We start from the raw sequence: 27,234 nt of genomic DNA, 5'->3' as shown, positions 1-27,234 counted from the left end.
TGAGCCTGCGCGTCCGGAGCCTGTGCTCCGCAACGGGAGAGGCCACAGCAGTGAGGCGCCCGCGTACCGCAAAAAAAAAAAAAAAAAAGAATGAAGGTAAACAGAGAGAGAATAGAGCTGAGAGATGAGAAATGAGGGGGGTGTGTGTGGGGAGACAGAGAGAGACTTAATAGCAACTAGCCTTTATTTTATATGCTGAGGTCCCTAAAATTGACTGTTTCCTGTTGCTTCTTCATTGAGAAGCTTTTCTCAAGTTCTAATACAATAGTATTTATTAATAATATTAAGTCCTGGTTTTCACACTGGCATATATTCATTCTGTTTATAATCCATCTCCTTGCAGTATTCTTAGCTTAAATCATATATAAAATTAAATGTTGGAAACAAAGGTAGGATTTTAATTTAATTTAATTCATCCTACCCATTATCATTACATTTCAAACTATAAAATGTTGGAGGCTTCACAGAGGCTTAAATATCTTATAATTAAAACACTTTAGTTTCAAAATGCAATTCATGGCTCAGAAGTAATGAGAAGTAATAATTTCTAATAACTGTCTCAATAACTCCCATTATTATAAATTTTATATTTACCATGTTTTCAGTGCTCCATTTAAGAAGGCTGCCCACCAGGTGAGGTGAGGGTTACAGCAGTAAGACCTGTAGGGTGAGTCACCCACAGTAAGGGCTGAGGGACAGTGGAGGAGGTAAAAGCCTTTTTTGGGGGGGGAAGGGGATTTATTTATTTTTGAATTTTATTTATTTAGTTTTTATACAGCAGGTTCTTATTAGTTATCTATTTTATACATATTATATATGTCAATCCCAATCTCCCAGTTCATCCCAACCACCCCCCAACCCCCTACCCCGGTAAAGGCCTTTTGAAGACCAACAAAAACACCCCCAGAATTTGGAACTGCCATAACCTGCGAGTGTTAGAGAAGCAGCAGTAATGACAGAGTGAAGGTTACCACCCTAAGAATAGTGAAGTAAGAAGACAATCTGCCTCCATTCTTCTTCTTCCCTGGATCCACTTCAAAGGGCTGGGGGATGACAGGGGGAGAGGGTCCCATACCCACTGCAAACCCCACAAATTTGGCCTATGTTAAATAGAACCACATTGCTCTGATAACCAAAAGTAATGGAATTAGATCAAGATGTAGCTAAGAAAACCCTGTATCCAGAGGGAAAGGGGGACTTTTTAACAGTTACTTTTTAAAAATCCTGTTTATATCCTAATAATTGAGATTCTTTAGGGAAACTCTTTCTTTGTATTGTTATCTCTAGGAATATTTCTATCCAAATAAGGGAACATTGTATATATTTGGGGTGCCATCTCCTTGGTCAGTTCTGGAGAAGCCTTGATTTTACTTCTAATCTCTATATTTAATAATAATAATAATAATTACTATCTGAATATTTACTATGTGCCAATGACTGTGACTTTGTCAATGTCTAAGTGCCAAATTCATAGATTATTCTATACATTATATTTAGATTACTATCTCCAATCTCCCAGAATTTATTTTAGGAGCCCCTAATCTCATGAGCAGCATGTTTCTGAAACATTTTCAAATTACTTTCACAAGTCAATTTAATGTTAGTTTGTATCCGTTTCAGAGGTTGACGCATCTAATCTTATCCCTGGATCTTCAGATTACCTCACAATTTGGATTCTATAGTTCCCTATAGACTGATTTTAATGAATATATATATATATTTTTTGGCTGCGTTGGGTCTTCGCTGCTGCGCGTGGGCTTTCTCTAGTTGTGGCAAGCAGGGGCTACTCTTCGCTGCAGTAGCTTCTCTTGTTGCGGAGCATGGGCTGTAGGCGCATGGGCTTTCATAGTTGTGGCACATGGGCTCAGTAGTTGTGGACTGCATGCTTAGTTGCTTGGCGGCATGTGGGATCTTCCCAGACGAGGGCTAGAACCCATGTCCCCTGCATTGGCAGGCAGATTCTTAACCACTGCACCACCAGGGGAGTCCTTAATGAATATTCTTGCAAACACCTTTTTTAAGCAAGAAAAATTGATTTTTGAATTCTTTTATGATTTGTGAAACCAAGGGAAAGAAATGAATGAGTTGGTATATTCTGTATCAGGGGCAGAATTAAAATGTAAGCTTTAAACTTTTCACTGTCTAGTTTTTTTTCTTTTTTTAAAAAAAATTTAGCCAAACAAATCATTATAAAATCATATTTGTATGATTTAGAAGTTTAGCAAAATTGTTTAAATCACCTGCCTACTTTTAAAAGACTGTATACACATTTAAATATAATTCTCCCAGATAAAAGTCTATATTATTTATTTATATATTTTTTTTTTTGCGGTACGCGGGCCTCTCACCGTTGTGGCCTCTCCCGTTGCGGAGCACAGGCTCCGGACGCGCAGGCCCAGCGGCCATGGCTCACAGGCCCAGCCGCTCTGCGGCATGTGGGAGCCTCCCAGACCGGGGCACGAACCCGCGTCCCCTGCATCGGCAGCCGGACTCTCCTCCACCGCGCCACCAGGGAAGCCCTATATTATTTTTAATGACAGGGAGATTTCATAGTCTCCTTTCACAAACAATTCCAGAACTTAAAAAAAAAATTCTTCCAGAAAATGCTCTTTATGTCTAACTGCGTAATTCATTCCTTAAACAAACAGCTACTATGCATAGGCATTGTACCCAATGCTGAGAATATAAATTAAGACACTGTTCCTGACCTTAAAGATAAATTTCATTTATCACAGGTAGCCCACAGCAAGTCATTTAGTATGTTGGGTAAGAAAGTCAGAATTCAAAAAGTTCTCAAAAGTTTCAGGTAAGCTAAAACAAGCCAGGTGAAATTAAATGGCAATACATTTAAACTCATTTACTGAGGAGGGAGGGCGGGGGAAGGAAAATTTAAAATCTACTGGAGTCTAAGTGGGGAGAGACCAGGCAAAACACTAACAAATGTAAAAGCCTGGAGAATGCAGTTGATTCCAGATTTAGTAACCATATGCAGTTGTTGCCAAGAAAGCTAATTTTCGGATGGATTAATAAAAATACGGTGCAAAAAAAAGGGGTCAAAATATTTCCAATTGATTTTGTACCTATTAGATCTCACACTGTTGTTGGGGGTGTCTTATTCTAAGTATTCAACACAAACTAGAGCATGTTAATAGGACAGTTGAAAAGGTGAAGGGTCTGAAAACAGTATTACTGTAGATGTGTCAAAGAGAATGATGATGTTTACCCTAAAAGAGAAGCTGAAGTGGGACATGATTGCTGTTTCCAAATATTTAAAGGACCCATGTGACAGAGCTTGCTAGCTGCCTTTCAGTACTCACTTTTCCCTTCATCCTTAGCCACAGAGCCCTGATTCTTAGCAGAGCACTTTGACATTTCCCAGCCTCCTTTGAGGTTAGTGGGCCATGTGACTAAGTTCTGAACATTGGTATATCAGCATAAATGGTATATGGTACTTCCACAAAATCTCCTTAAAGAGAAGGGGTGTGCCATCCTGCATTTCTTCCTCTATCCTGCTGTGAGGAGTGTGATCGTGATGACTGCCCTCTAGCAGCCACTTTGGGTCATAAGGGCAAAAGTGACACTCCAGGAATGGAGGAGGGGTAGGAGAGAAGGAGCCTGGGTGCCTGAAACCTTCATGGCAGTTGTCATTTCAGCCAAGGAGTTTCAACTTCTGGATCCCTTTTACATGAAAAGAAATAAATTTTCATTTTGTTTAAGACACTGTTATTTGGGGTTTCTCTTATACGTAATTGAACTTTGAGTGCCCCCCAAAAAAAGATATTTTCTAAGACCTAGACATCTTTAAAAAAATGAAATGATCTACTTTGTGATGCAGTTACCTATCTCTGTATCTGTTTAAATGGAGGCTGTAAGACTAGCTTCAGAAACGGTAAATATTCCAGGGGGTGAAGAGAAAGTGGGTTACCAGACCTCTGAAGTTTCTTTCAGCTCTTAAGGTATGATTTCCCCCCACCCCACCCCACCTGGGGATCAGGGGCTCTAAAAAACAAAACCAAAACAAAAACACACAGCTCCTTCTGTTGAAGACATGTTTGGACTGTCCCTACCAGACCTGGTCCAACATGAGTGGCTTAGTGGTGGGTAGTCTCCTGGCCATGCTGCCTGACTCTGTCTTGGAGTTAAACTCATTCCAAGACAGGCACTTCTAAAGTAAAAATAAAGGAGAACCAAAGAGCAAATCAATAAACTCTTCAGCAAAAGTGGTGTCATAAAGACGCTCACTATCAACCTGGAAATGAATAAAACAGGACCTCTGTGGAGGTCCTTCCTGTGTGCCTATTGTAGTTGGCGAATCAAGGTGTAGCCCACAATCATCACCATGCTTAAATTTTTTTCCTTTTGTAAAATGAGGATAAAACCCCTATGGCCTTTCCATCTTTCCTCTTCTATTCTACTTCCCAGCTTCTAATAACTGTAACATTACTTTGTTACATTGTCTTAATATTGTTTTTTAAACTATATTTACCTGTGTTTTGTCTATTAAGTGATTCTTTAAACATTTATTTCCTCGGAACAGTAATACATACACATGGCAAAAGAGTCCAACCGTGAACAGAACACACAAGAGATAAAGTCTCCCTTTCATCTCAGAGTCTGACACCCATCCTCTAAGCATGTATAGGCTGCTATATATTCGTAAGTATTTTCTAGAGGCACTATTATTTTATCTTTTACATTTAGGTCCACAATCTATTTAGAACTTTTGCATAAGTAAAATGTTCACATAAGCATCTGTTTGGGAACCCTATTCAGGTCCATTGGTCTACTTTCTAACATCTGGCAGTATAAATCCCCTTTGTTCTTCCAGATTGTCTTGGCTGTTCTTGATCTTGACTTTCCATATACATTTTAGGGTCAGCTTGTCAATTTACACACACACACACAAAATCTGCTGGGATTCTAGTAGGGATTAGACTGAACCTATAGATCATTTGAGAGAACTGACATTTTTACAATATTAAGTCTTCTGATCCATGAGCATTGAATATCTGTCCAGCTTCTTGGGTCTTCTCTAATTTCTCGCAATAACACAATTTTCAGTACAGAGTTCTTGTACCTCTTTCATTAAAATTTATTCCTAGGTGCAGTGGGTGGGATGGTGCCCCAAAGACATTAGGTCTTAATCCCCAGAAACTGTAAAATGTTTTCTTATTTGGAAAAAGCATCTTTACAGATATGATTAAGGATCTTGAGACAGGAGATAATCCTGGATTATCCAGATGGGCCGTAAATGCCAGTAGTGTCTTTACATAATAAAGAAAAAGGGAAATTCAAGACACACACAGAGGAGAAGGCAATGCGAAGATGGAGGCAGAATTTGGAGTGATTGTGGCCTCAAGCCAAGGAAGGCCAGCAGACACCAGAAACTGGAAAAGGCAAGGAGCAGATTCTCCCCTAAAGCCTCTGGAGGGATCGTGGCCCTGCTGACACCTTGATTTCAGACTTTTGGTTTCTAGAACTGTGAGAGGATGAATTCATTTCAAGCTACCAAGTTTGTGGTAATTTGCTAGAGCTGCCACAGGAAACGAATACACTAGCTATTCAATATTTTTGGTGCATTTGTATTATGGTATCACTTTTTAAAAAATTCATTTTCTAATTGTTTAGTGCTGGTACATAAACTATAACTGATCTTTATATATTGACTGTATCAACTTGCTAAATTCATTATTAATATTAAATGGTTTATAAATTATTATAATTTTATATAGAGACTATCACCCTTTCTCCAAATAACAGGTTTATGTATTTCTTTCTAATCCTTATATATTTTTACCTTGCCTTTTTACAGTCGCTGGGAGGTCTAGCACAATAGTGAATTATAAATTCTTATACATTTTGATTTTGTAACTATGAAAATGTACTGTCTGTTCCAAACTTAAAATATAATGAAAATAATATTAAAAAACTTTAATACACTAAAAAAGCAGCCAAACAAAATAATCAACATCCTTCTAGTTAACAAATCCAAAGGACTTTTCTTAAACCCCTCATGACTCTGCATCCTTAGCCATTGTTTATTAACCCTTTTTAATGCTTGCTTCTTCCTTGTCCAGATTCTTTTCTTCCTCTAACCCCTTATAGACATCCCCCAAATTTTCTTAGAACTTTTCTCTTTCTATACTGTCCTTGTTCACTGTTGGGATACCATTTTGAGGCCTATTATTATTCTTCAGAACCCTTTTCTTCAGGGGCAAAACAGCAACTTGCTTCCCTTCCTTTTTTTAAAATGCCGTACCCCAAGACCCCTTCTTCATCCGAGTAGAATGCAGTCTTCCCTGCTCTGCCTTCTTTGCTGTACTCAAGAAAATCGTGAAATCTTCTCACTGTAAGAGTTTTACTAATAAATAGAAGTTACAGAAGTCCCCAAACTTTCACAATGTTTTGGTCCTGATCTATATACAAAAATTCCTTTCTGTAGAAAAGTGGCTGGAAGGTGTTGCAAAGTTGGGGTGTCAGAAAGCTGGCTGGCCAAGCAGCCTCAGAGTGACATTTATCTTTGTGAATTCGCTCAGTTCAGGGTCTGGCCTTTGTGTTACATGACCAGAGATGCTGAATCATGATCATTAGATCTTGTGTATGAAAACCAAAATACCAATGTGTTAATTCACAATGAAAAATGTAACTGTCAAGGGAAACGACTATTCATTTCATTCGGCGAAGACATTCTCTCCTTGTAGAAAAATTATATGGTAATTAAAATAATATTCAGAACTGTATTTGGTAAGAAAAGGAATAAAAGGTTTAGTTTTATGATTCAAATATTTAATGGCATCATATCAGGTTTTGATAGAGACGAAATTACCTCCACTACCAGAACCAGATAGGTTTTGTACCTGCTCAGACATTCCCCTTTAGACTGAGACGCTGTCAAATACTTACTTCCCAGGCTTTTCTTGGCTCAATTCCTGATTTAGACATTCCTGATTTAGGGATGTTGTTTCTTTCAGTGAACTATTTTCTGGCCAGAGAGGCTTATTTTTGGTTTGATCCATTCTGCATTGACCTACTATAGAAATCTTCCAGGACAATCTTTATTTTTAAGTGTTTGAAGAATACCTTACTGTGGACCCCAAATACCGCTCTGTATACATCTGCATACTAGATGTTCACAACAAGTCCTTACTTCTACTTACTGGTGAGCAAAATTAAAAAAAACAAAACCCCCAAAAAATAAAAAGAGAAGAAAATCCTAAGTAGCCCCCAATGCCAGGCAGCCTGGCACAGAGCAGACGTCCTCAAATCTGGTGAACGAAAAATGCAGTTCCTACTCCTGCCTAATGAAATTCAGGAAAGCATTACAGAGCGCAACGCCTGCCAGGCTGGAAACCCTGCCAGACTGCAGCTCTGGCCTCACCTCCACTCCGGGCCTCCGCCCTCTCCAGAGTTCTGCTCCAAGGCTCGACCGCAGGTCAGCGCACTGAGAAAGTGCCAACTGGGCAAGGACCCTGTCCTAATTTTATTTCACAACTGACAGCACCCACTCCCCTAATGAAATAGCAAGGACAAAAAAAAAAAAAAAAAAAGGTAAGAGAAAGAAAACAGAGGAGAAAGGTTACCAAAACAACCCAACAAAAACAACCACCTTTTAGCAATATACAGCTGTATTGCTCGGCACTGGAAACTCATCTCGGAAGCCTCAGTCTCTCCAGGGAATCAGGCCCCAGTTCTGAGGATCAGAAACAAAACTGCAGCGTCTGGATGGTTGGGATCGAGCCTACTTCTCCGGCCACCTGGGCCTCGGGACCCGAAGACCGCCCTACTCCACCGCGGGCAAGCGCGCGACCCTAGCTCGACGCTGTTGGAGAAGCCCTGAAACTGGGCAGCCGGTCCTCCGCAGCATCTCAAGAGGGCCGCGCTCCCGCCGAGGCCTGCCCTGACATCGCGCCGCGCAACCCCCCAAAAAAAGGGGGGCGGCTCCCACAACTCGGACGCCTAGGGTCGCAGCCGGCCCTTTCTCAGGCCGGCCGCGTTCCTTCCGCCCAGAGAGGGCAAAGAGTCCGGATGCCTCGCGTGCGCCTCCGCCCGCGCTCCGGAGCGCCCCCTAGAAAGGAAGCCCGAGAGGCGGCCGCGCCTCTGCGGCGATTTTGTTAGCTCTCGGTTGGGGTTGCCCGGTCCGTCGGCGAGCGGGGCTTCCCCTCCCCTCCCCCCTCTTCCCCGGCGCCCCTCCTGCCCTCCCCCGCCCGGCGGCCGGAACCTCCCTGCGGGGCGGAGTGATACCGGCGGCGCCGTAGAGCGCGGCGTGGCCGAGAGGGGCTCCGGGGACTGCGCGGGGCGGCCGGCGGGCGGAGGAGGAGGGGAGAGAGGCGGGGCCGGGGCGGGTTGTTGTGAGGCGACTGCGCTACTGCCGGACCGGGGCGGTTATGGCGGCTCCATATTAACACCCTCCTCCTCCTCCGCCGCCACCGCCGTCTCCTCCTCCTCCTCCTTTCCCTCCCGCCCGCGCTCGTAAGCCATCTCCCCCTTCACCCTGACGCCTACCTCTTCTCCTCACCTTTCCCCCTCCCCTCTTCTACCATGCCCGGCATGATGGAGAAAGGGCCCGAGTTACTGGGGAAGAACCGATCGGCCAACGGCAGCGCCAAGAGCCCGGCGGGCGGCGGTGGCAGCGGCGCCTCATCCACCAACGGCGGGCTGCACTTCTCGGAGCCCGAGAGCGGCTGCAGCAGCGACGACGAGCACGGTGGTAGCCTCGAACTCCTCCCAGCCAGCCCGCCTGCCCCCCTCCCTCCTCCCCTCCCCCAGCCCCCTCCCCTCGCCGCGCTCCCGCCCTCTCTCCCCTCGGAGCCCGGGCGCTGCGGTAGCCTCGAACTCCCGGTGCAGTGCAGCAGCACCCGCCGCGACCCCCGTCCCTCCGCCCTCGCCCAATCCTCCGCCCTCGCCCCCCCCCCCAGCTCCCCGCCCCCATCCGCTGCCATCTCCCGGAGTGCCCGGAGTTAATATCTTCCTATCCACCCGCTGCTTCTTTCCTCCCTTCAGCAATTTTCATATTTTATTAAGTGTCTCTTCCTTTTTCTTTTTTCTTTCTTTTTCTCCCCCCACGCCTTTCTCTTTTTTTCTTTTTTGACCTTGCTTTGCAGATGTTGGGATGAGAGTCGGAGCTGAATACCAAGCTCGGATCCCTGAATTTGATCCAGGTAGATCTGTTTGCTTAAGCAAAATCCAGTCTCCCCTTTTCTGGGATTGGTTTAGGGTGGAAGGGGTAGAGGGCGGGCGGGTGGGGTTGGGGTCCGGGTGTGCGGTTGGGAGGAGATGCGGGGCTGGGATGGGCAGGCATCTTTGGCGGGGAGGCTGTCACGCTTGGCAGGGCTGTGACACAGGGCGTGTGGGCAGATGTGTGCATTGCAAGGTTAACATGGTTCCTTTGGAAGCCACTTGCCCGCTGGTGGCATCACCTTTCTACCGCTTGAGCCCGGGGTGAACGGAGGAAGGCGGCCCCTCGGCGGATTCGGGGGTCGGAGGCCGGGGGTGGAGCGGCTGCGGGGCCGAGAGCTGGAGGAGAGGGTGTGCGGGCTGTGTGTGGAAGAACCATGCAAATGTCAGTTGCCACACCACCGGCCCCCGGGAGCGGAGGCCCGCTCTCTGCCAGGGCGGCGATCCCCGGGCTGCTGTCACCGACCGAAGCCGAGGGCGAGCCCTGCCCGACCCGCGCACACACGGGATTTTCTTTTTTCTTTCTTTTTGGCTAGGTGGTGTAGCTTTGGTGGCGACAGCTTTGCGGAGTGTAGGAGCCGCGGAGCGAATGGGATTGGGGGAAGAGGGTGGGGAGAAGCCAGAGGCACACCTCGCTCCAGAGCCAGCCCTGGGAAGTCAGACCACAGGACAGTGACTGCAGCTGCCAAGGAGACATTTTCTCCCCTAGCAGCCAGGTTCCAGCGTCCTCTGCCAACCCAGCTTGCGGGCTCCCTGTCTACTTTTCTCCAAACAGGCTCTCTGGCGGTCACGGGATTTCAGCCTGGACGGGGATTGGGCGAGAGTTCCGCATATGGAGGCGCCCTTGTTGGAGCCTCTCGGAGTGGAGCGTGTTTCCTTCTCCCCCAAGCCCACCACAGACCCTCTTCAATTCAGGCTTTGGGCAGACTTTGAAGGGGCTTCCCCACCCCCCCGCTTCTTGTATTTAGTTTTTGCCCATTGCCCGCGTATAGTAATGTTGTGTCTCTGTCAGACTCTTGAATTCTATATTAGATATTAATAGGGCTTACTTGTATTTCTTGGGGGAGAAATAGCAGGTTTATTTGATTATAGGGTCTCGATGGGTATTTTCATTCCTCTCCTGCCCATTACTGCAATGCAAAGTGATATTTACCAACCATTTAAAGATTTTTAGGGTTTAGACAGCTTTTCTTGTCCCAAGGGAGAGGGTAAAATAATGTGTGTTAAAAGGATTGTCAGTGCAGGCTATTTTTCAAGAGGTAAAAACAATGATACAAGAGTGCTGACTAGATCAGAGTTGCCTTCTAAATGACATGGCTTTGATACATTTTATTCAAAAGCTATCAGTGTGTGTGCTGGAGGGCTTCAAATAATTTTAAATGTTGTGAAACTAATTTTCTTTATTAACGTAGCTAGTAGGTGAATGGCACTTTCACATTACAGTGCTGCCTCAGGTTTTAGCTTGACATTTGCAAAGTGCTTGCTCTGGCTTAAGACAGACTGAATTAATCACTCATCTCTTATTTTTGTGCCCTGAGCAAGTCACTGGCCCTCCCTAAACCTCAGTTTCTCTAGCTGTAAAATGGAAATAAAAATACTTCGGGGAATTCTTGCCAAGGTTGTGTGAGTGGGCAAATGGCAGTTACTCAGTGAAAATTAAATTTCATAATTGTGAAGAATGATTCTGCATACATTTATTCCTTTCTGATTTGGGGCTTTCATCGGTATCCTGCTTTTTCTGGAATAAACTTATTTCCAAATTAGAACTCAGCAGTGTAATAAGCATACCTATCTTTTTGCCCCGTTAGTTAGGTTTATATTTCATAGACAACTATACACAAGTTGATTAAGGATCTTGTATTTAAGACCCAGACTTCATGCTAGACCAAATTTATGCATGCCATGGCCTGATCACTGTAGCAACTTTTGGAAAAAATTTCAAGCAAACAAATACTAAAACAAATTTCAAAGTCTGAAAAATAATTCATTGAAAGTACAGAATACTTTTTATGTGGTTTCACATGGCCACTATTTGTATTATCCAATTTACGTTATCATCATATTTTGCATATCTTGTCTAAGAATATTTGAGGGAAAAATCACAAAATTACAATTTTTAAAGTTATATTCTCAATAATTTACTCAGACTATACTTGAGACTTTTTATTAGAATAAGGACAAATATGATATTCTTTAAATTCATCTACAGGCATGCGTCAGATAATTGCAGGTTTGGTTCTAGACCATTGCAATAAAGCTAATGTCAGAATAAAGCAAGTTACACGAATTATAGTTTTCCCAGTGCATATAAAAGTGTTCAAAAGCATTAGGTCTAAAAATGCAATGTACATACCTTAATTAAAAAGTACTTTATTGCTAAAAAATTCTACCATTTACTGCAATAGTAACATCCAAGATTGCAGATCACCCATAACAATGTAATAATAATGAAAAAGTTTGAAATATTGCAAGAATTACCAAAATGTGACACAGACATGAAATGAGCAAATGCTCTTGGAAAAATGGTGCTGATAGATTTGGTCGACATATCTCTGAAGCACAATAAAACGAGGTATGCCTGTATTCATTTTCTCCTTAATAATCTGCAGAATATTGAACCCAAGGACACAACTAAAACCAGTTATCATTTAAACTTAGGTGGGCTTTTCTATAGTTGTTATAGGCAAATCTTGTGAAGCAAATGTAGATTATCAATTATTAGACACCTTTTACAAGGAAATTTTGAGTCTGTATGCCTTTCAACTTAGTACCACTGCTCTATCTTATTCTAAGTGTTGTGGTGGTGTGTGAAGTTTTTACCACGTCAATCAATATCATTGGGTGAGAACTTAGACATATTTCTTTGGAAGAGATAAAGAGGAAAAGATGTTTATTAATGATAGAAATTGAGAAATGGTCAGCTCCTCTCTTTTTCTCTTCTTCATACTATTAACTTTAGTCTCATAAACCACTCAATCTATCTTCATGAAGATAGCCCACCCATAGCCATCCAAGTCATTTGGAAGAAAAATTCCTGAGGTATCAAGATTATGATGATCAGAATGTAGGAAAATTGAAAGAGGATTTTTTTGTGGAGGATATTTTTATTGGAGGAGATGATAAAAATGAAGCACAGAAAGAATGAATTATTAAAATGAGTTGTAGAAAATATGAGAAGAACTGAGATTTAAATTGGAATTACTGAAGTTAGGAGATTAGGAACAGTTTATGTTAATTGATGGACCATTGCTAAGAATGCCGTTATAAAAATTTACTAAGCGGATTTTTGATTCTTTTTTAGGTGACTCTTCCTTTTGATTCTTTGCTAGACCTCCCCAACTTTTATTTAGTGCCTACTGACTATGCTTACATCATGAGGAGCAGTTTTGTGTGGTGATTAAGAGTCTTACCTCTTATCATATGCCTTTTAGCCACTATGGCGTAGTGACCTTGGATGAACTGGGTACCTGATGTGTCCAAGCCTTAGTTTTCTCATTTGTAAAAGGGAGATACTATTAACTATATGACAAGATTAAGTAAAAATTAATGTATATAAAGCAGTGGCATTCAAAATATTTTGCCTGCATACTCGTAGAAGAAATTTGAAAAAACAGATTCACATATTTTTAAGTTGACATCTGTTATTTGTCACTGAGTTTATTAGTTGAAAAATGTAATCTCCAGTGTACTGAAAATGTTAACACTTTGAAATAAAGTTGTTATATACTTATTTTAAATGCATCCAATTAAATGTAAATATGATAGTAATGTGGTAGTATCTATTTTATAAAATATATGAACAGGCTCCTAACATTGTTCCTTTTGTTTTTGAAATCATTTCCATGCATTTTCCTCACAGAATTTTATAATACATTTTTGTGCTTGAAAGTGCTTTATTGATCACCTATCCAATTTCTCTACCATCATAGTATGTATTCTTGTGAACATAAGGTTCTAAGTGTTAAATCTCTTCTGGCTTGAGTTATTATAATTAATGTGTAATTAATTAAAACTGTAATAGTCATGGTGCCTTGAGTAAAAGAGAGCTTTGCTGATGTTCATTTGACATCATAGAGGTTTTTAAATTTTAGGCAGTGTACTCTTGTAAGATTTGGGATGGGTGAGAGACCTGCCTTTTTTTTTTTTTTTTTTTTTAAAGTGAGGGAAGGGTGTTTGTGAAGAAGGAGGTCAGAAGTAGAATAAGTGTACAGCTTAGACTGCAGGTGAGTTCTCAGACAGATTGTCTTAGGAAAGAAAACATAGGGAAGTTTGAAGTTCTGAAAATTGATTCCCAGAAAACTTATTCATGCTTGTGTACTGCTTGGAATGTCTTTGTTTACCTCAGTTTGAAATTGGTGAATTAAGTATATTTTTAAAATATTTGGAGTGTCTTACTGATCTCAATATTTAAGTTCTTTATATAGAATATTTGTTCCATGATTTCCATCAAAATCCTTAGTTGGAATGTCTTAAAGGAAATCTTAAAAGAAATAGAAGATTTATATTTTTGTACTTACTTTGAAACTTGCTATTGGTATAGAAATCCTAATCAAAATTATACTTTTGTTTTGTTGTTGGTTTTCCCCAAATTGGTCTCATAAATGTATTTTACCAACTGCAGTTAAGGAGATCTAAAAGTTTTCAGAAGGCTTGAACTTTTGTTTCATTTAATACTTTAAAAAACTGATTGCTCAATAATTTTATTTTCATAGCTGTTGAGCTACTATAGTCTTTTAAAATTGTGGTTGCTTGCTGTCTAAGTTTTGGTTTGTTTATTTTTGATCCATTGAGAAGATAGGCTACTTCTAAGGCCTTGGTTATTTTGTTGCTGAGTCAAATTGGATTCTCGGTATTATTTCTGAATATCAGACAGTTTTGAGGTATAATCTTAAACATTGTTATAGATAAAAGCAAAATAAAAATTGTGTTTATGTCCTTTAAGTATTTTGGTTTACTTTAGCTTTTATGATGGAAAGGGTAAAGTTTTACTGAATGCAAATCATCTGAGAGGTAAATTGTTTTTAATAATGCAAGTTACTTTCTCCTTTTCTTTTATAGGAGAGGAATCAGGTCTGAGTTGTCAGTAAAGCAGAAAAGTCATTTCAGCTATTCAGTTTCATTTTCAAAGGGTTGGTAAGAGAGGTCATCAGCTGTTTGAGTTAGAGCCCCATGAGATTTTATACATTTATATTTTTATTTGATTGATAAGGTAAGAAGAAGCCTTTCCAGAGTACAGAAAGAAGGGAACTTAAAGAACTGTCTTCAGTAAGCATATAGTAGTAATCATAAGTCTTAGGTAGTGCTTACCACATGCCAGGTACTTTACGTATATGAATTCACTTCATTTTTGAACAACTCTGTGAAGAAGGTGCTCTCATTATCCCTACTTTTAAAGATGGGTTAAACTGACGCACAGACAGATTAAGTAAATTTGCTCAAGGTGACAAAGCTAGGAAGTGGCAGAGCTGGGATGCAAACCTGGAGTCTGGCTCTGTAAGTGGTTACACTCTTAACCATTATACTAAGATATCTCTCATTTCCTATAAACATCAGTCATCTTTTGGTCCTAGTGGGACACATAGGGTTGAAAATGGTGGAGTCCAATTCAAGAGTAGTCAGGGAAAGAACATTGTGAAATGCCTAATTAGGCATTGCCTATACTCCAGACGTATACATCTATATTAGAAGAGCTGTTAGGCCCCACAGTTTGGATGCCAGTTTCTGTCAGAAGATCGGGCCCTTAATTACAGTGCTAAGAATTTTTGAGGAAACTTAACTGTTGTTCTTCATGGGCAAGAATACAAAAAAAAAAAAAAAAAGTTTATATCTGTTTAAGAAGAGATATTTAATGAAAATATTTTAATTCAGACTTTCTGTATTATAAGAATCAGATGCAAGAAAATATGTCTAAATATTAAGCATGTATGCTATCAAGACTTGAGACTTAATGGAAGCCTTTTCTTTGTTGCATTGCATGTTCTGTTAAGTAGTATTTAAATTATCTTATTGTCACAGTCCATAGTGAAAAAGAATCAGTCCCATATTAAAGGATTGAAGTTTAGGATACTCACTGGAAATAGCAATAGATTTTATTAATTAAATAAAGGCTTCTGATCAACTTAGATGTCTGTTTTATTTCCACTGAGTGGTTTAGCTATTTTGCTTTTGTGTTTTTATTTTATGTGGTTAAAAAGTCAATATATATCTTAATATTTTTTAAAGAAGTTTTTTAAAGACAGCTTAAAATTTACTTTTATTGAATATAAATTTTAGATAATGTACTTCTAACTTGCATTTTCTTAAATTCTCAGCTCCTATTTTTATCCTCTTATTAAAGATAGTTATGACAAAATGCATTATGTTTTGCTTTTAGGTTTATTTTGTAATTATGCTTTTTCTAATACTTTTATCGTATTCTCTCAATTCTTTTTTCTCCATACCTAATTTTTCCTTATAGTAAAACATACATAACTTAACATTTTAGCTTCATATTGTACTAACAGTGTGTCATTCTCTAACTAAAATTTGTTGATTGAATATACAGTAGTGATGTGTTATGATTCTCCAAAAATAAAGAACGGCTGAATGACATTAAATTATTGCTTGATAGATAAAGTCTCTAGTTGGGAGTATAATAGTAGTTACTTTTACCCCTGGAAATGAATATTCTTTATTCTGAAAATCTTATAACTTTATAAATGATTACAGTTTAACCTCAGAATTGTATTAATGTTTTCTGTGAGTAATTTTGGAATTCTAGTCATTAGTTGCTGGTGGCTATCAACAGCTCATAGTTTTAATTAACTTGAAGGCACCTAAGAATTAGGAAGAAGCCAGAAAAGGACCATCGAGTATTTAAAGACAGAGCCTACTGGCATGGACTTGGCTCTGGGATAGCTGTGTCAGGCCTTTCATTCATTCTGTCTATTTTTTCTTTTAAATAAATTTATTTATTTATTTTTGGCTGTGTTGGGTCTTCGTTTCTGTGCGAGGGCTTTCTCTAGTTGCGGCAAGCGGGGGCCACTCTTCATCGCGGTGCGCGGGCCTCACTGTCGAGGGCTCTCGTTGCGGAGCACAGGGTCCAGACGCGCAGGCTCAGTAGTTGTGGCTCATGGGCCCAGTTGCTCTGCGGCATGTGGGATCTTCCCAGACCAGGGCTCGAACCCGTGTCCCCTGCCTTGGCAGGCAGATTCTCAACCACTGTGCCACCAGGGAAGCCCCTCTGTCTATTCTTAATTTACATGCAGTTTCAATAGAGCTTGATTTTTCTGACTTTTTAGATTATAACAGATTAGAAATAAATTAGAAACATCAATAGTATGCTTCTAGATTAGAGGTAGCTCTCAGATTACATTAAGGAGAAATAGCATTATTAACTTTTCCATGGTTTGACTTTGTTTTCCTCTTACACATAGTACAAACTTTTATAAATATAAAAAGTAATAAATGAAATTAACTTTAAAAAGGAATAACTGGCAGACTCCTAGCAAGAAGAACAAGATTAAATAAAAACCATAAAAAACAGATACAGGTATTTAAAAATTATAATAATCTTGGCCCATTTAGATATGGGCAAAACAATTTACTCATCACCCGAGGTATTCGCTCTAGTTTTAAAACCAGAGTTTTTAATGACTCCTAAGTAACGTATAGAAGGTTAAATCAGATTTACTACCCGTTAAGAAGTAGGGATATAAAATGTACTTAATAAAGTCTTTCTTTTTAATTTAAAGAGGGTAAGCTTCAGTGTTTGTGAAATTTCGTTGGTATCAATAAATGGTATATTTACTATATTTAGTGTATGTCTGTTTTCCTTCCTTTGTTTTCCTGTACTTTGTTTCTTTGTCCTCTTTTGCAGACTTTGTTTATACTTATTTTGAATGTAAAGTTCTTCATATTCAAAATAATTAATTTTTTCCCCAGGTGCTACAAAGTACACCGATAAAGACAATGGAGGAATGCTTGTATGGTCTCCATATCACAGTATCCCAGATGCCAAATGTAAGTTTTCTGAAATTGAATGTTTATGTCAATAGGGAATCTATCAACCAATTCAAAATGCAACTTATATTTGTTTTTGGGTCTCTTAGATTCTCATAAGAAATCAGTTTGTCTTTGTTTTGTTTTGTTTTTTTGATGGAGCTTGTTATGTTAGAATGTTTTTCCTTTTGAAAGATAGTGGGTTGATCATTCCAATTTGTGTCAGGCCCAGGAAGACTGAAAAAACCTAGGATCTGATGGCATTGCTGCTTAAATCCTCAAGCAGGGGAGGGAGTTACTATGTAGACATCTGCACAGGCTATTCCTCAGTATATGAAGCTGTAAAGAAATGCCTTCAAACTTCCAAGAGCCCACTATCATTACCATTTTAAAGAGGAAAGGGGAAAGAACTGACTTCAGCAGCCATCAATCAGGTCATCTTTGTGCTCTCCATTTCTGGACGGAGACCTTCTGGATCATTGACCATGCACTTCTTGAATCATGGTGTGGCTTTAGACTTCAATGTGATGTAGCGGACCTGATCCTTTGCGGCACATCAGATATAGGAAACGTGCAGGTAACAAAACTAAGATCCCCACCCCTCCATTCAGTTATCATTTGATTTATTAAAACAAACAAACAAAAACCACTGAACAGCTATTCTAGTGGCTGTAAAATAAGCTTGTCTTTTAAAAATATTTACTAAATCTTAAAAGATGTCCCATGATGGTTTATTTAGTTTCCTGAAAATTAATAATGTCCTATATATCATGTGCATAGTAAGTTTAGTCATACTTATTGATGCAGTAAGAGAACTAAAAATTGAAAATAGGGTATTAGTCTGCATACCTGATCATTCTTCCTATTTAAGAGCGTCAGAATGCCAGCAAAAAGTCTAGCTGGTAACGTAGGAATTATATGCCCTTGAGGTATTCTTAACAGAAAACACAAAATTGTGCATTTTGTGTACTGAGAAACCTGAAAGAGACGATCAGGTTTTTTGGTTCAATCTTCATTATAGGCAGAGGTTTTCAGTCACAAACTGAGCATTAGGGTGTCATTGGCGTTTGCTGTTTTAGCACTGTTTTATACAATGGTGCATTTCTTAGCAAAATGGAAAACAAAATTCAGAAAGCCAACATGTCCTGGTAGTGGTGTGTCCATGTGGAATATCCAACTGAAGGTACAGGGCAGTGACTTTCATCCCTGGCTGTGCTTTGGAATCACTTAGGGGAACTTTAAAAAAAATTCTGTTGATGTCTGGCCTCTACCTCAAACTGATTAAATCAGAAATCTTGGGGGTGGAGCCAGGACTTACTTTTTTAAAGCTCCCCTACTGATTCTAATGCATAGCCAGGGTTGAGAACCACAGGATGATTGGTATTGTTCAGCCTTCTATTTATAGGACTATAAGACATTTTTGTTAATCAGCATGTGTTTAGACCTGTCATATGTTTAAGTACTATGGGTTCTAAATAGAATATGATATTTGGATTTTCTTCCTCAAAAGCTTCCAGTCTTAGGGAGATATAATAACATCCATAAAAATTAGTTGTTAATCTAATAGCATTATTTTTATAATAGCATATTTATATATTAAACTGTACTGTACTATTAATAACAGCAAACTCTTAGAAAGTACTTAAAATGGGCCAGATGCTGTTTCAAGCACTTTACATATATTAGCTCATTTAATCCTAGGAGGAATAGTACTAAATATAGTACTATTTTTATCACTATTTGTAGTGAGGAAACTAAGGTACAAAAAGGTCAACTTAATTGCCTAAAGTCCAAAAACAAGTGACAGGGCTGGGAACCAAGTCCAGGTAGACCAGCTGTTCTAGGATCAGAATTCTCAACCACTGCTTCTCAAAAATGTGCTTAAAGAATTTATTTATATATATATATATATATATATTATAGGATCGAGAAGGACTTCACGTAAAACTGAGTCCTGCTGAATGTGAAGTGGCAGATTTCTTAACAATGAAGCCTTGAAATAGCCAGTATATATATCATCATAGAAACTGTGGTTATTTAAACAAGTCTACTGGCTTGATTACAATAATTGAGGATGAAGAAAAATGGAATATTCAAACATCTTTTGTGTAGCTAGCAGGAAGAGCTGAAGAAAATTTTAGGGATACTGAAGCATATTTAAATTGTTATTATGTATAGCTGGCAAAACTATAGATAAACCATCCTTTATACAGTAATCAGGAAGGTAAAAGCTTTGGGAAAACTCTAAACATGAGATGGGGTCTTAAATAATTAAGTCTCTTCAAATAAAGACTGCAATAGAAGTGCCTAATATTTTATACTGTAATTAGGCTTTATTGGCTAACCACAGATTGGTCTTTTTTTAATACAAAAATAATTATAGTAATGTCAGTGAATTTAATAAGTAGATGCTGTATGGTCACAGAGATAACTCATACTAAGTAAAATTTTAAGCCAAGTGAACTTCTGATCCTGGTCATAGAAGTGAAAGTCTTTTTTATAGTATTTCATGGAAAATGACTTTGGCTCTTTTTTTACCCCTAGAGTGTAATTGTTTTTAAATTTTGCTTTGTTTAAAAAAAAAAAAGTCAACCTGGGCAAATGAAGTAAATGAGAATAATTAATTATATAACATTGTTTCATTGCAGTGGATGAATATATTGCAATTGCAAAGGAGAAACATGGCTACAATGTGGAACAGGTATGTAGAGAAACATTTTAATATTAAGGTTTGCCTCAGTATTTATCAAATCCAAAGAACATCTCATGATAGTTTCTGTCTTAAGAAAGTGCGTAAGTTCAACCAACTTTATAGATACTACAAAAGTCCTAGCAAAGTCTGACCTTTCATCATCAAGGATTTTGTTTTTATAAACATTATTTATCTCAAGGGCTTGAACATTTTTCTCTCGATACCTGTTTCGTATCTGTTTTGAGTGCTTAAAGTATCTGAAAGCCTTCAGGATTACTCTAGCAGATGCTCAAGAAAAAGGGAAAATTTTTTTAAGTAGAGGTAATTATCTTTAACTTTCTAACCTATAAGTCCTAAAAGTTAAACGTTTTATTTAAAGAAATACTTAAGATTTTTAGATTTTGAAGGAAATAATTCACAAAGGGCTTTAAAAAAAATTTGATAACTTTAAAAGGAGATATATATGGCATATGGTTCATTATCCCTAGTAATAAGGGAATGGAGAACATGGAAAAGTAAAAGTGAAATAGAAATTCTTAAATTTCATTTCGACTAAGTAAAAAATCAGCCTTTATCAGTATTAATATAAGGTAAGTGAATTTTCTGTAACCTGGATTATTAAGAGCTAACTTTATAGTTAGTAACATGATTAAATAATAGAAAGTCATTTCAGTGAAACTGAGATGTTTATCTAAATGTAGTTAACTATTCTGTGGATTTTGAAGACTTTGATTACATATTTTGTTTTTTAGCCTCGGCTTGCTTTTTAATATTTGTTTGAGAAGGTTAATCCTTCAAAATGTGACTATACATATTTTCATTTTCATGTTCATTTTCAAGGAGTTATTACCAAAGTACAGAAATTAAAAACTCACTATTTAAAAAGTTGCTGTATCTCTTCTTAAAAAATAAATCTTTATCCCCTAAATGATACTCTGTACCTTATAGTAAAGATAAAGGCCTACCACTTACTTACAATAGAAGGGAAAGTTGTTGAATTGCTAGAAATTATCCATTTCAGGCTTTCCTATGATTTGGTAATAAAGTCATTGAAGTTATTAATATGCCTCATAATAATTCTTTGTGTATATTATGATAATAAAGAGCATTAAAAAATATATGTGGTAAAATATTGTTAAAGTTGCAGTTGAGGTACTCTTACTTCTTAGAAGTATTTAGCCCATGATACACTTCTAACAGGTTAAAACATAAATATTTCTCTACTGAGTCTTGACTGAGCACTTCTAGTTTTGTGTTATAATTGATAGTTTCATTTAAGTATTGACTTACAGGTTATTTTTCCTTTTAGCATATTTTTTTCTACACATTGACAAATAAATAAATGTGAGTGAAAGTCTTGATATGAGCCTACAAACCTGCTTTAGTAATTATAGCCACTCTCCTCAGCTCACTTTTTCTAGATTCTACAGCAAATATGGTATGTAAGAACATTTACTGTTCTGAGGCCCTGATTAAAAGAAATAAATAAATGAGGTCTGCTACCTGAGCACCCCTGATTAAAAGCCCCAAACTGTGAGTGTATCTTCAGTTGAAGTCATAGGCTTAAGATTTTAACCTAATTTGTGTTTAACTCTCTTAAGTGTGATGGAACATAAGTCCATTAAAACCAAAGGGGAATGATTTCTCTTCAAAGGCACTTGGCATGTTGTTCTGGCATAAACATAACATTGAGAAGTCCCTTGCTGATCTCCCTAATTTCACTCCCTTTCCGGATGAGTGGACAGTGGAAGATAAAGTCCTATTTGAACAAGCCTTTAGTTTTCATGGGAAGAGCTTTCACAGGATTCAGCAAATGGTATGGTAATTTTGCTCTTACTGTGATTCATACCTGAGTGATAACCTTATTCTATTGTTAAACACTTCCTAATTATTAAATACAAAAAAGTTTTCCAATCTAATTTTAATTTTTAAAAATATTTTGAAATAAGTATATTTTACATACAGTCTTATTTTCTACTCTTCTAATGCATGATCATTATGTGCCATTTCATTGTAATAAATTAACATTTATTATGACTTAAGTATATGTTTAATAGAGTTATTGAATATGTTTGTCATTTCAGGAAAAAATCACAATTTCAATTTTATTTTTAAATGTTTCATTTTTCTAACATTAGGATTTTATTTTCAAATTTATATTCCTTTGGATATGAAAACCAATTTTTAGAAATTCTGTATTATTTCAACATTGTTCAGGTGCTGTTCCTTTTTTTTTAATTTAAAGAAAAGCTATTTCTAGTTGTTAAATTTCTAGTATTGTGTCAAAATAATATAAATCTGAGAAGTTGCTACATTGAACTCTTTTAACTTGAATGAATGGAAATTAGATAATGTTTGCAAATATATCTAAGTGTCTTCCATAATCAAAGAGAAAATTTTTAATTGGGAGTGTGTGTCCTTGTTTGCCAGTATGACAAAGCAGTGCATGATCATTAGTCATTTTAATACCCAAGACTTTATTTTGTAGCTTAAGTCTATTTGCATCATTTATCATTTTAATTTTATCTCTCCTTTCCCTGCTCAGAATAAATAGGAATATTTATTTAGAAATGTGAGTGACATAGGTATGCTGGAGTGCTATGACTATAGCTGCATTTTTTAGCTCTATAATTCATAAAGGTACCTGGGAAAATATTTTTTGTCTATGCTTTTGTTTGCTAAGTATCAAAGAATAATAGAAATATTATTCATTCTGTTAATCAGAGTTTATGAATAAACTTGCTTGACATTAACATGATTTTTTTTTCAAGCTTCCAGATAAGACAATTGCTAGCCTTGTGAAATATTACTATTCCTGGAAAAAAACTCGATCTAGAACAAGCTTGATGGATCGCCAGGCTCGTAAACTAGCCAATAGACATAATCAGGGTGACAGGTGGGTTGAATGCCTTTATGTAGTTACAGGTATTGCTTGTATTTCCTAAGGCAGAACAATGATCACAATACAGTGTAAATGCTTCAGAAAACATTCATGTTTCTGCTCTGACGAGAAGAACTGAGTGATCAGAAATCTTAATAGTAAGAACTCTCTTCAACTCTTTAACTGTTAATCATAGCCAGCAAACCTTGCAACTGAGTTATATGTGAGTTGTATTTAACTAATCACAAATGCTTCCTTTTGGTACTGATGTATTCAATACATATATTTAGAATATATTAAGAAATATATTCTCTGGAAGATGGTCTTTCCACAGTTATCTGAGTAACTGAGGTCCACATTATTGTAGCTATATCTTTCTGGTAGTATAAAAGATCCTTTTTTCAATTCTCCACTTGGAACACATTTATTAATTTGATATAATAATTTATTATTTCAGTTCTCCAGTTGGAAAATAAGTATTATATCAAATTAATAAATGTGTTCTTTTTCCCAAATGATATTTCTTTCTAAATATCTTTCCTATTAGGTCTCTGTTTTTTAGCTAGAAATGTTTGCTTAATTCTATATATCTAAAAGGGTAAATGTTTCTAAACACTAGAGAAATCTAAACTATAAAAGCTCGTCTTCCCAAGGACAACTCCTGGGGAATATTTAGTAAAATTATTAGCCAGGTATATTGCAGTTTGATGAGAGCACTGGAGTAGAGTAAAAGGAAGTGAATTTAAGTTTATTAATCTTTGGTTTTTTTCAGTGATGATGATGTGGAAGAAACACACCCAATGGATGGAAACGATAGTGATTATGATCCCAAAAAAGAAGCCAAGAAAGAGGTAATGATAATCATTAGGGTGCTTATAATTGTTCCACAAATCCACTCCAAAAAACGAATAGTACTTCATATTAAGAAAAACGTTTTTATATAATGGGTTAAAAGGTAGTAAATTTCAATGTTAATTGGAGGTTTTTGGAAAAATGGTAACATCTAGAACTCCAATTAGCCAGTGATTTAAGTAATTTTGGGGTTATCTCATCCACTCCGAAGTATAAAAGCCCTGCCACGGTGCCTATTTTTTTTTTTTTTTAATAAATTTATTTATGGCTGCATTGGGTCTTCGTTGCTGCGTGCAGGCTTTCTCTAGTTGCGGTGAGCAGGGGCTCCTCTTCATTGCAGTGTGCGGGCTTCTCATCACAGTGGCTTCTCTTGTTGCAGAGCATGGGCTCTAGGCTCACTGGCTTCAGTAGTTGTGGCTCGAGGGCTGTAGAGCACAGGCTCAGTAGTTGTGGTGCATGGGCTTAGTTGCTCCATGGCGTGTGGGATCTTCCTGGACCAGGGCTCGAACCCATGTCCCCTGCATTGGCAGATGGATTCTTAACCACTGTGCCACCAGAGAAGTCCCCATGCCTATTCTTTTTTTTTTTTTCCTGGCTGCCCCAGGTAGCTTGTGGTATCTCACTTCCCCAATAAGGGATTGAACCCAGGCCACAGCAGTGAAAACCCGGAATCCTAACCACCAAGCCACCAGGGAACTCCGCACGATCCCACAATGCCTATTCTTTAATCCATAGAAAAGAAGTAGAACCACCCTCAGATGGTTCTCCTGAATATTCTTGGGAAACATTTAGTTTATTCCATGTTATAACAAATTATTAATTAGTACCAGGTATACTGACAGCAGTGAAAATTGAAAGCTGCATCAAAGGAAGAGATGGAAGAATCCCCAGCTAGAAGAGCACTCATATTCCTCAATTTAATGATAATAATGATGACTTAAAATCATTAAAAAGAAAAGTTTTAAATTGATATGCATGCTCATTTATTAAGGCAAGGAATTACATAATTGAAAAAAAATAGACCAAATGTTGATGGGTAAAGGCTTGTGATGTATTGGCAGCTGTGGAATAGTGAAAATAACATTGAAAATTTGGAGAATGTGACTTCATCCAATATAATGATTCCCATTCCTCCTCTTAAGGAACTCAATGCCATGGCCCATTCTGGCCCTTGTCATCTTTCATCAATGAAATTTAATAAATCCTACTCTTAAACTTGATATTTTACTGATTTTCTTAGTACTGCTAAATGTTCTCAGATTCCTTCATTCCTTTTCCAAGTCTCCTTGTTTCCCTAAACCATAGACCAAATGACCAATTACTTAAGTTGCTCTCTTCCCGGTATCTTTGACTCCCCGTTTCTCTCACCCTCTGCTATTCCTTCTCTAACCCTATAAACCTACAATGCTGGATCAGTTGCTATTCTTGGTCTGGTGTAGCAGGAGAAAATTGCACGATCATGTACATTGTTGCTACTTACAAAGAATAGTTTCCAATCTCAGTGTAGCCCTTAGCACCTCTCAGTTTTTAACCTGTAATTTTGTTTTTTCCATTGGTAAAATTAAAAGGTTTGTTCTGACAATCAAAGAGGTAATATGTATAAAAGCACCTATTACAATACCCAGTACATAATAAATCTTGAATAAAATTTATTATGTAAGCAACTGTTTGAACATTCATCCTTTTCTACACATCACCTACCACCTCTCCACTCCCCTAAAAAAAGGTAGCAGATAACTTCACTTTCTACTTCATGGAGAAAATATCAAGCAGGAATGCCCTTAAATTCCAGCCCTTCCCCTAACCTCTGTGCTACCATACTACCCTTTTTATCTGAGTATATTTACACTTAGGATGTTATATTAAAATTATTGTATTTTGCCCGCTTTTGCCCACTAAGCTGTGAACTCTTTGAAGTCAGGGCCTCAGTAACACTGGAACATCTGGTATGCCCTAGCACTTCACATAGTACTCATTGTCCACTTCCTTGCTGGGACTTGATAGGATCAGATTTTTAAAATGTCACAAATCCAGTAATATGAAATTATTGAATGAACAGTCTGAGCTGAATGCCTCTGTCTCACGATAGGTCCCTCCCCTTGTTCTATATAATTTCACTGCTTGTTTGACCTATCTTATCCCTTCATATTACCTCTAGGACCTTCTGTTGGCCGTACTTTCAACCTTTTCATTGCAGCCCAGAAGTAAGCTCCAGTCTTTCATTTAAAAGCATGACTATCTCTCAACCAGTTTAGAAAGAATTATCCTCCTTAGCATTACTTCACTCTTGAGTTTGCTTCAGTCAGACTTCTGTCCCTTTACTTCACTGAAACTGCTGATAGGTCAGCAGTGACCTCCTAACTGCCACATCCAGTGTACTCTCCTTGTGCTTCCTGTATTATTTCAAGTTATTGACCCCTCCCTTCTTCTGAAAATCTCTTTTTGAGCTTTCTAATACCATTCTCTGATTCCTGTCTACCTTTTTAACCATTGTGTCTCAGTTTTAGTGACTTCTTTTCCTCAATTACTCTGTTCATTTTGTCATTACCATTTTTAATTCTCTCTCTCAAATAACTGTAAATTTTGTTCTTTTCTCTTTGGTCTTCTAGGTGACTGCCTTATTTTTAGGTTTTCATCTCTTCTCTGAATTACTGACATTTTCTGTCTTATCTTAATTTACCTTATCTCCATGCCTCCAGACTCTGCACCACACCTTCCAAGTCCATTCTTCACTCTGCTGCCAAAGCAGTCTTTTTAAAACCAAATTTACTGTTTGCAACCCTTCCATGGCTTTGTCCATAGGATAAAACAGTCTTTCTAGTTAGGCATTCCCTGCCCCACCCCGCTTATTTCACATTACTAAGAGAGTTTCAGGTAAGTGTTTTAGTTCCCCCAGCCTTTGTTCTTTGTTGGTCCATTTTTTTCCTAGAATTCCCTTTCTTCTCAAATCTGCCAGGCAAATTCCTCATAACTCTGCAGCATGTAGCTTGTCTATGAACTCTCCTGTGCCTTATGTTGAATTGACCACCTCCTTAGTTTTCTTTAAATCCATTGCAGTACTCATTGAGCTAAGTGGTACTTGTTTACATCTGGTTTCCCCTCACCTGCCTACCTATCCCTGGGTGGTAAGCTCTTAAAGAGCAAGAATTGTGTCTTAACTACAGGGCCTGGTAGATAGTAGGCTTTCAGTCAGATTTATTTTAACAGATGAGAATATATGTTATTAATTCTTAATTACTGTACAAATATGAGAGATTAGGGATTTGGGTTTAGTTATGTAGGAAATGTATGTATGTGGAATACTGTTTTTTCCAGCTATGCGAGATGGTACTTACACATTTGGTCTTTTGTTTGCCTGTGATCTCATCCTGTTAGCAAATATAGTGAGGGGAGTAAAAGTTAAAAAGTGTTAAAAACATACTGCAAGGTTGTGGTCCGAGGCTGGCACTGTTTGTCAGCAGCTTCATTCATTTCTCTGTTCTTTCACAGATGATAGGGACACCACGCAGGGAATGATACTATATCATTGCCTTTAACACACATCTTTATAGCTGCTTCTGCATGTTGTTGACACATTATATGGAAAGGTTTTTATTTTTAACTTTTAAAAATTATGAACTATACATACCATAGACTATGTACAATTTAAAGAATA

General features: G+C 38.1%; 1 protein-coding gene and 1 long non-coding RNA gene across 9 annotated transcripts in view; one reads left to right on the top strand and one right to left on the bottom strand.

Annotated features, from left to right (window-relative positions):
• Positions 1–8,592, bottom strand: part of LOC114486143 (uncharacterized) — a 17,557-nt gene extending 8,965 nt beyond the window's left edge. Inside the window, exon 1 of one of the 2 annotated variants that reach the window (XR_003679412.1) lies at positions 8,516–8,592. This is a non-coding gene — a long non-coding RNA (uncharacterized lncRNA). Of the gene's footprint in view, positions 1–8,502 lie in introns of both variants that reach the window. The other variant, XR_008617051.1, reaches the window with a different exon arrangement.
• Positions 8,267–27,234, top strand: part of RCOR3 (REST corepressor 3) — a 50,705-nt gene continuing 31,737 nt past the window's right edge. Inside the window, exons 1-7 of one of the 7 annotated variants that reach the window (XR_003679411.2) lie at positions 8,267–8,707; positions 9,102–9,158; positions 17,098–17,175; positions 19,803–19,855; positions 21,501–21,662; positions 22,618–22,742; positions 23,500–23,578. Coding sequence is in view for 6 of the 7 variants with exons in the window: in XM_024133810.3 (XP_023989578.1) it covers positions 8,539–8,707; positions 9,102–9,158; positions 17,098–17,175; positions 19,803–19,855; positions 21,501–21,662; positions 22,618–22,742; positions 23,500–23,578 (723 nt within the window). In the remaining variant the exon portion in view is untranslated. Of the gene's footprint in view, positions 8,708–9,101; positions 9,159–17,093; positions 17,176–17,380; positions 17,732–19,802; positions 19,856–21,447; positions 21,663–22,617; positions 22,743–23,499; positions 23,579–27,234 lie in introns of those variants that run through there. The other 6 variants (XM_024133811.3, XM_024133810.3, XM_024133807.3 and 3 more) reach the window with 6 other exon arrangements.

This window comes from Physeter macrocephalus, chromosome 4, assembly GCF_002837175.3.
Source record: "Physeter macrocephalus isolate SW-GA chromosome 4, ASM283717v5, whole genome shotgun sequence".
Classification (NCBI taxonomy): domain Eukaryota; kingdom Metazoa; phylum Chordata; class Mammalia; order Artiodactyla; family Physeteridae; genus Physeter; species Physeter macrocephalus.
The sequence above is the reverse complement of the archived record's forward strand: the minus strand, read 5'-3'. Positions and strand labels throughout refer to the sequence as shown.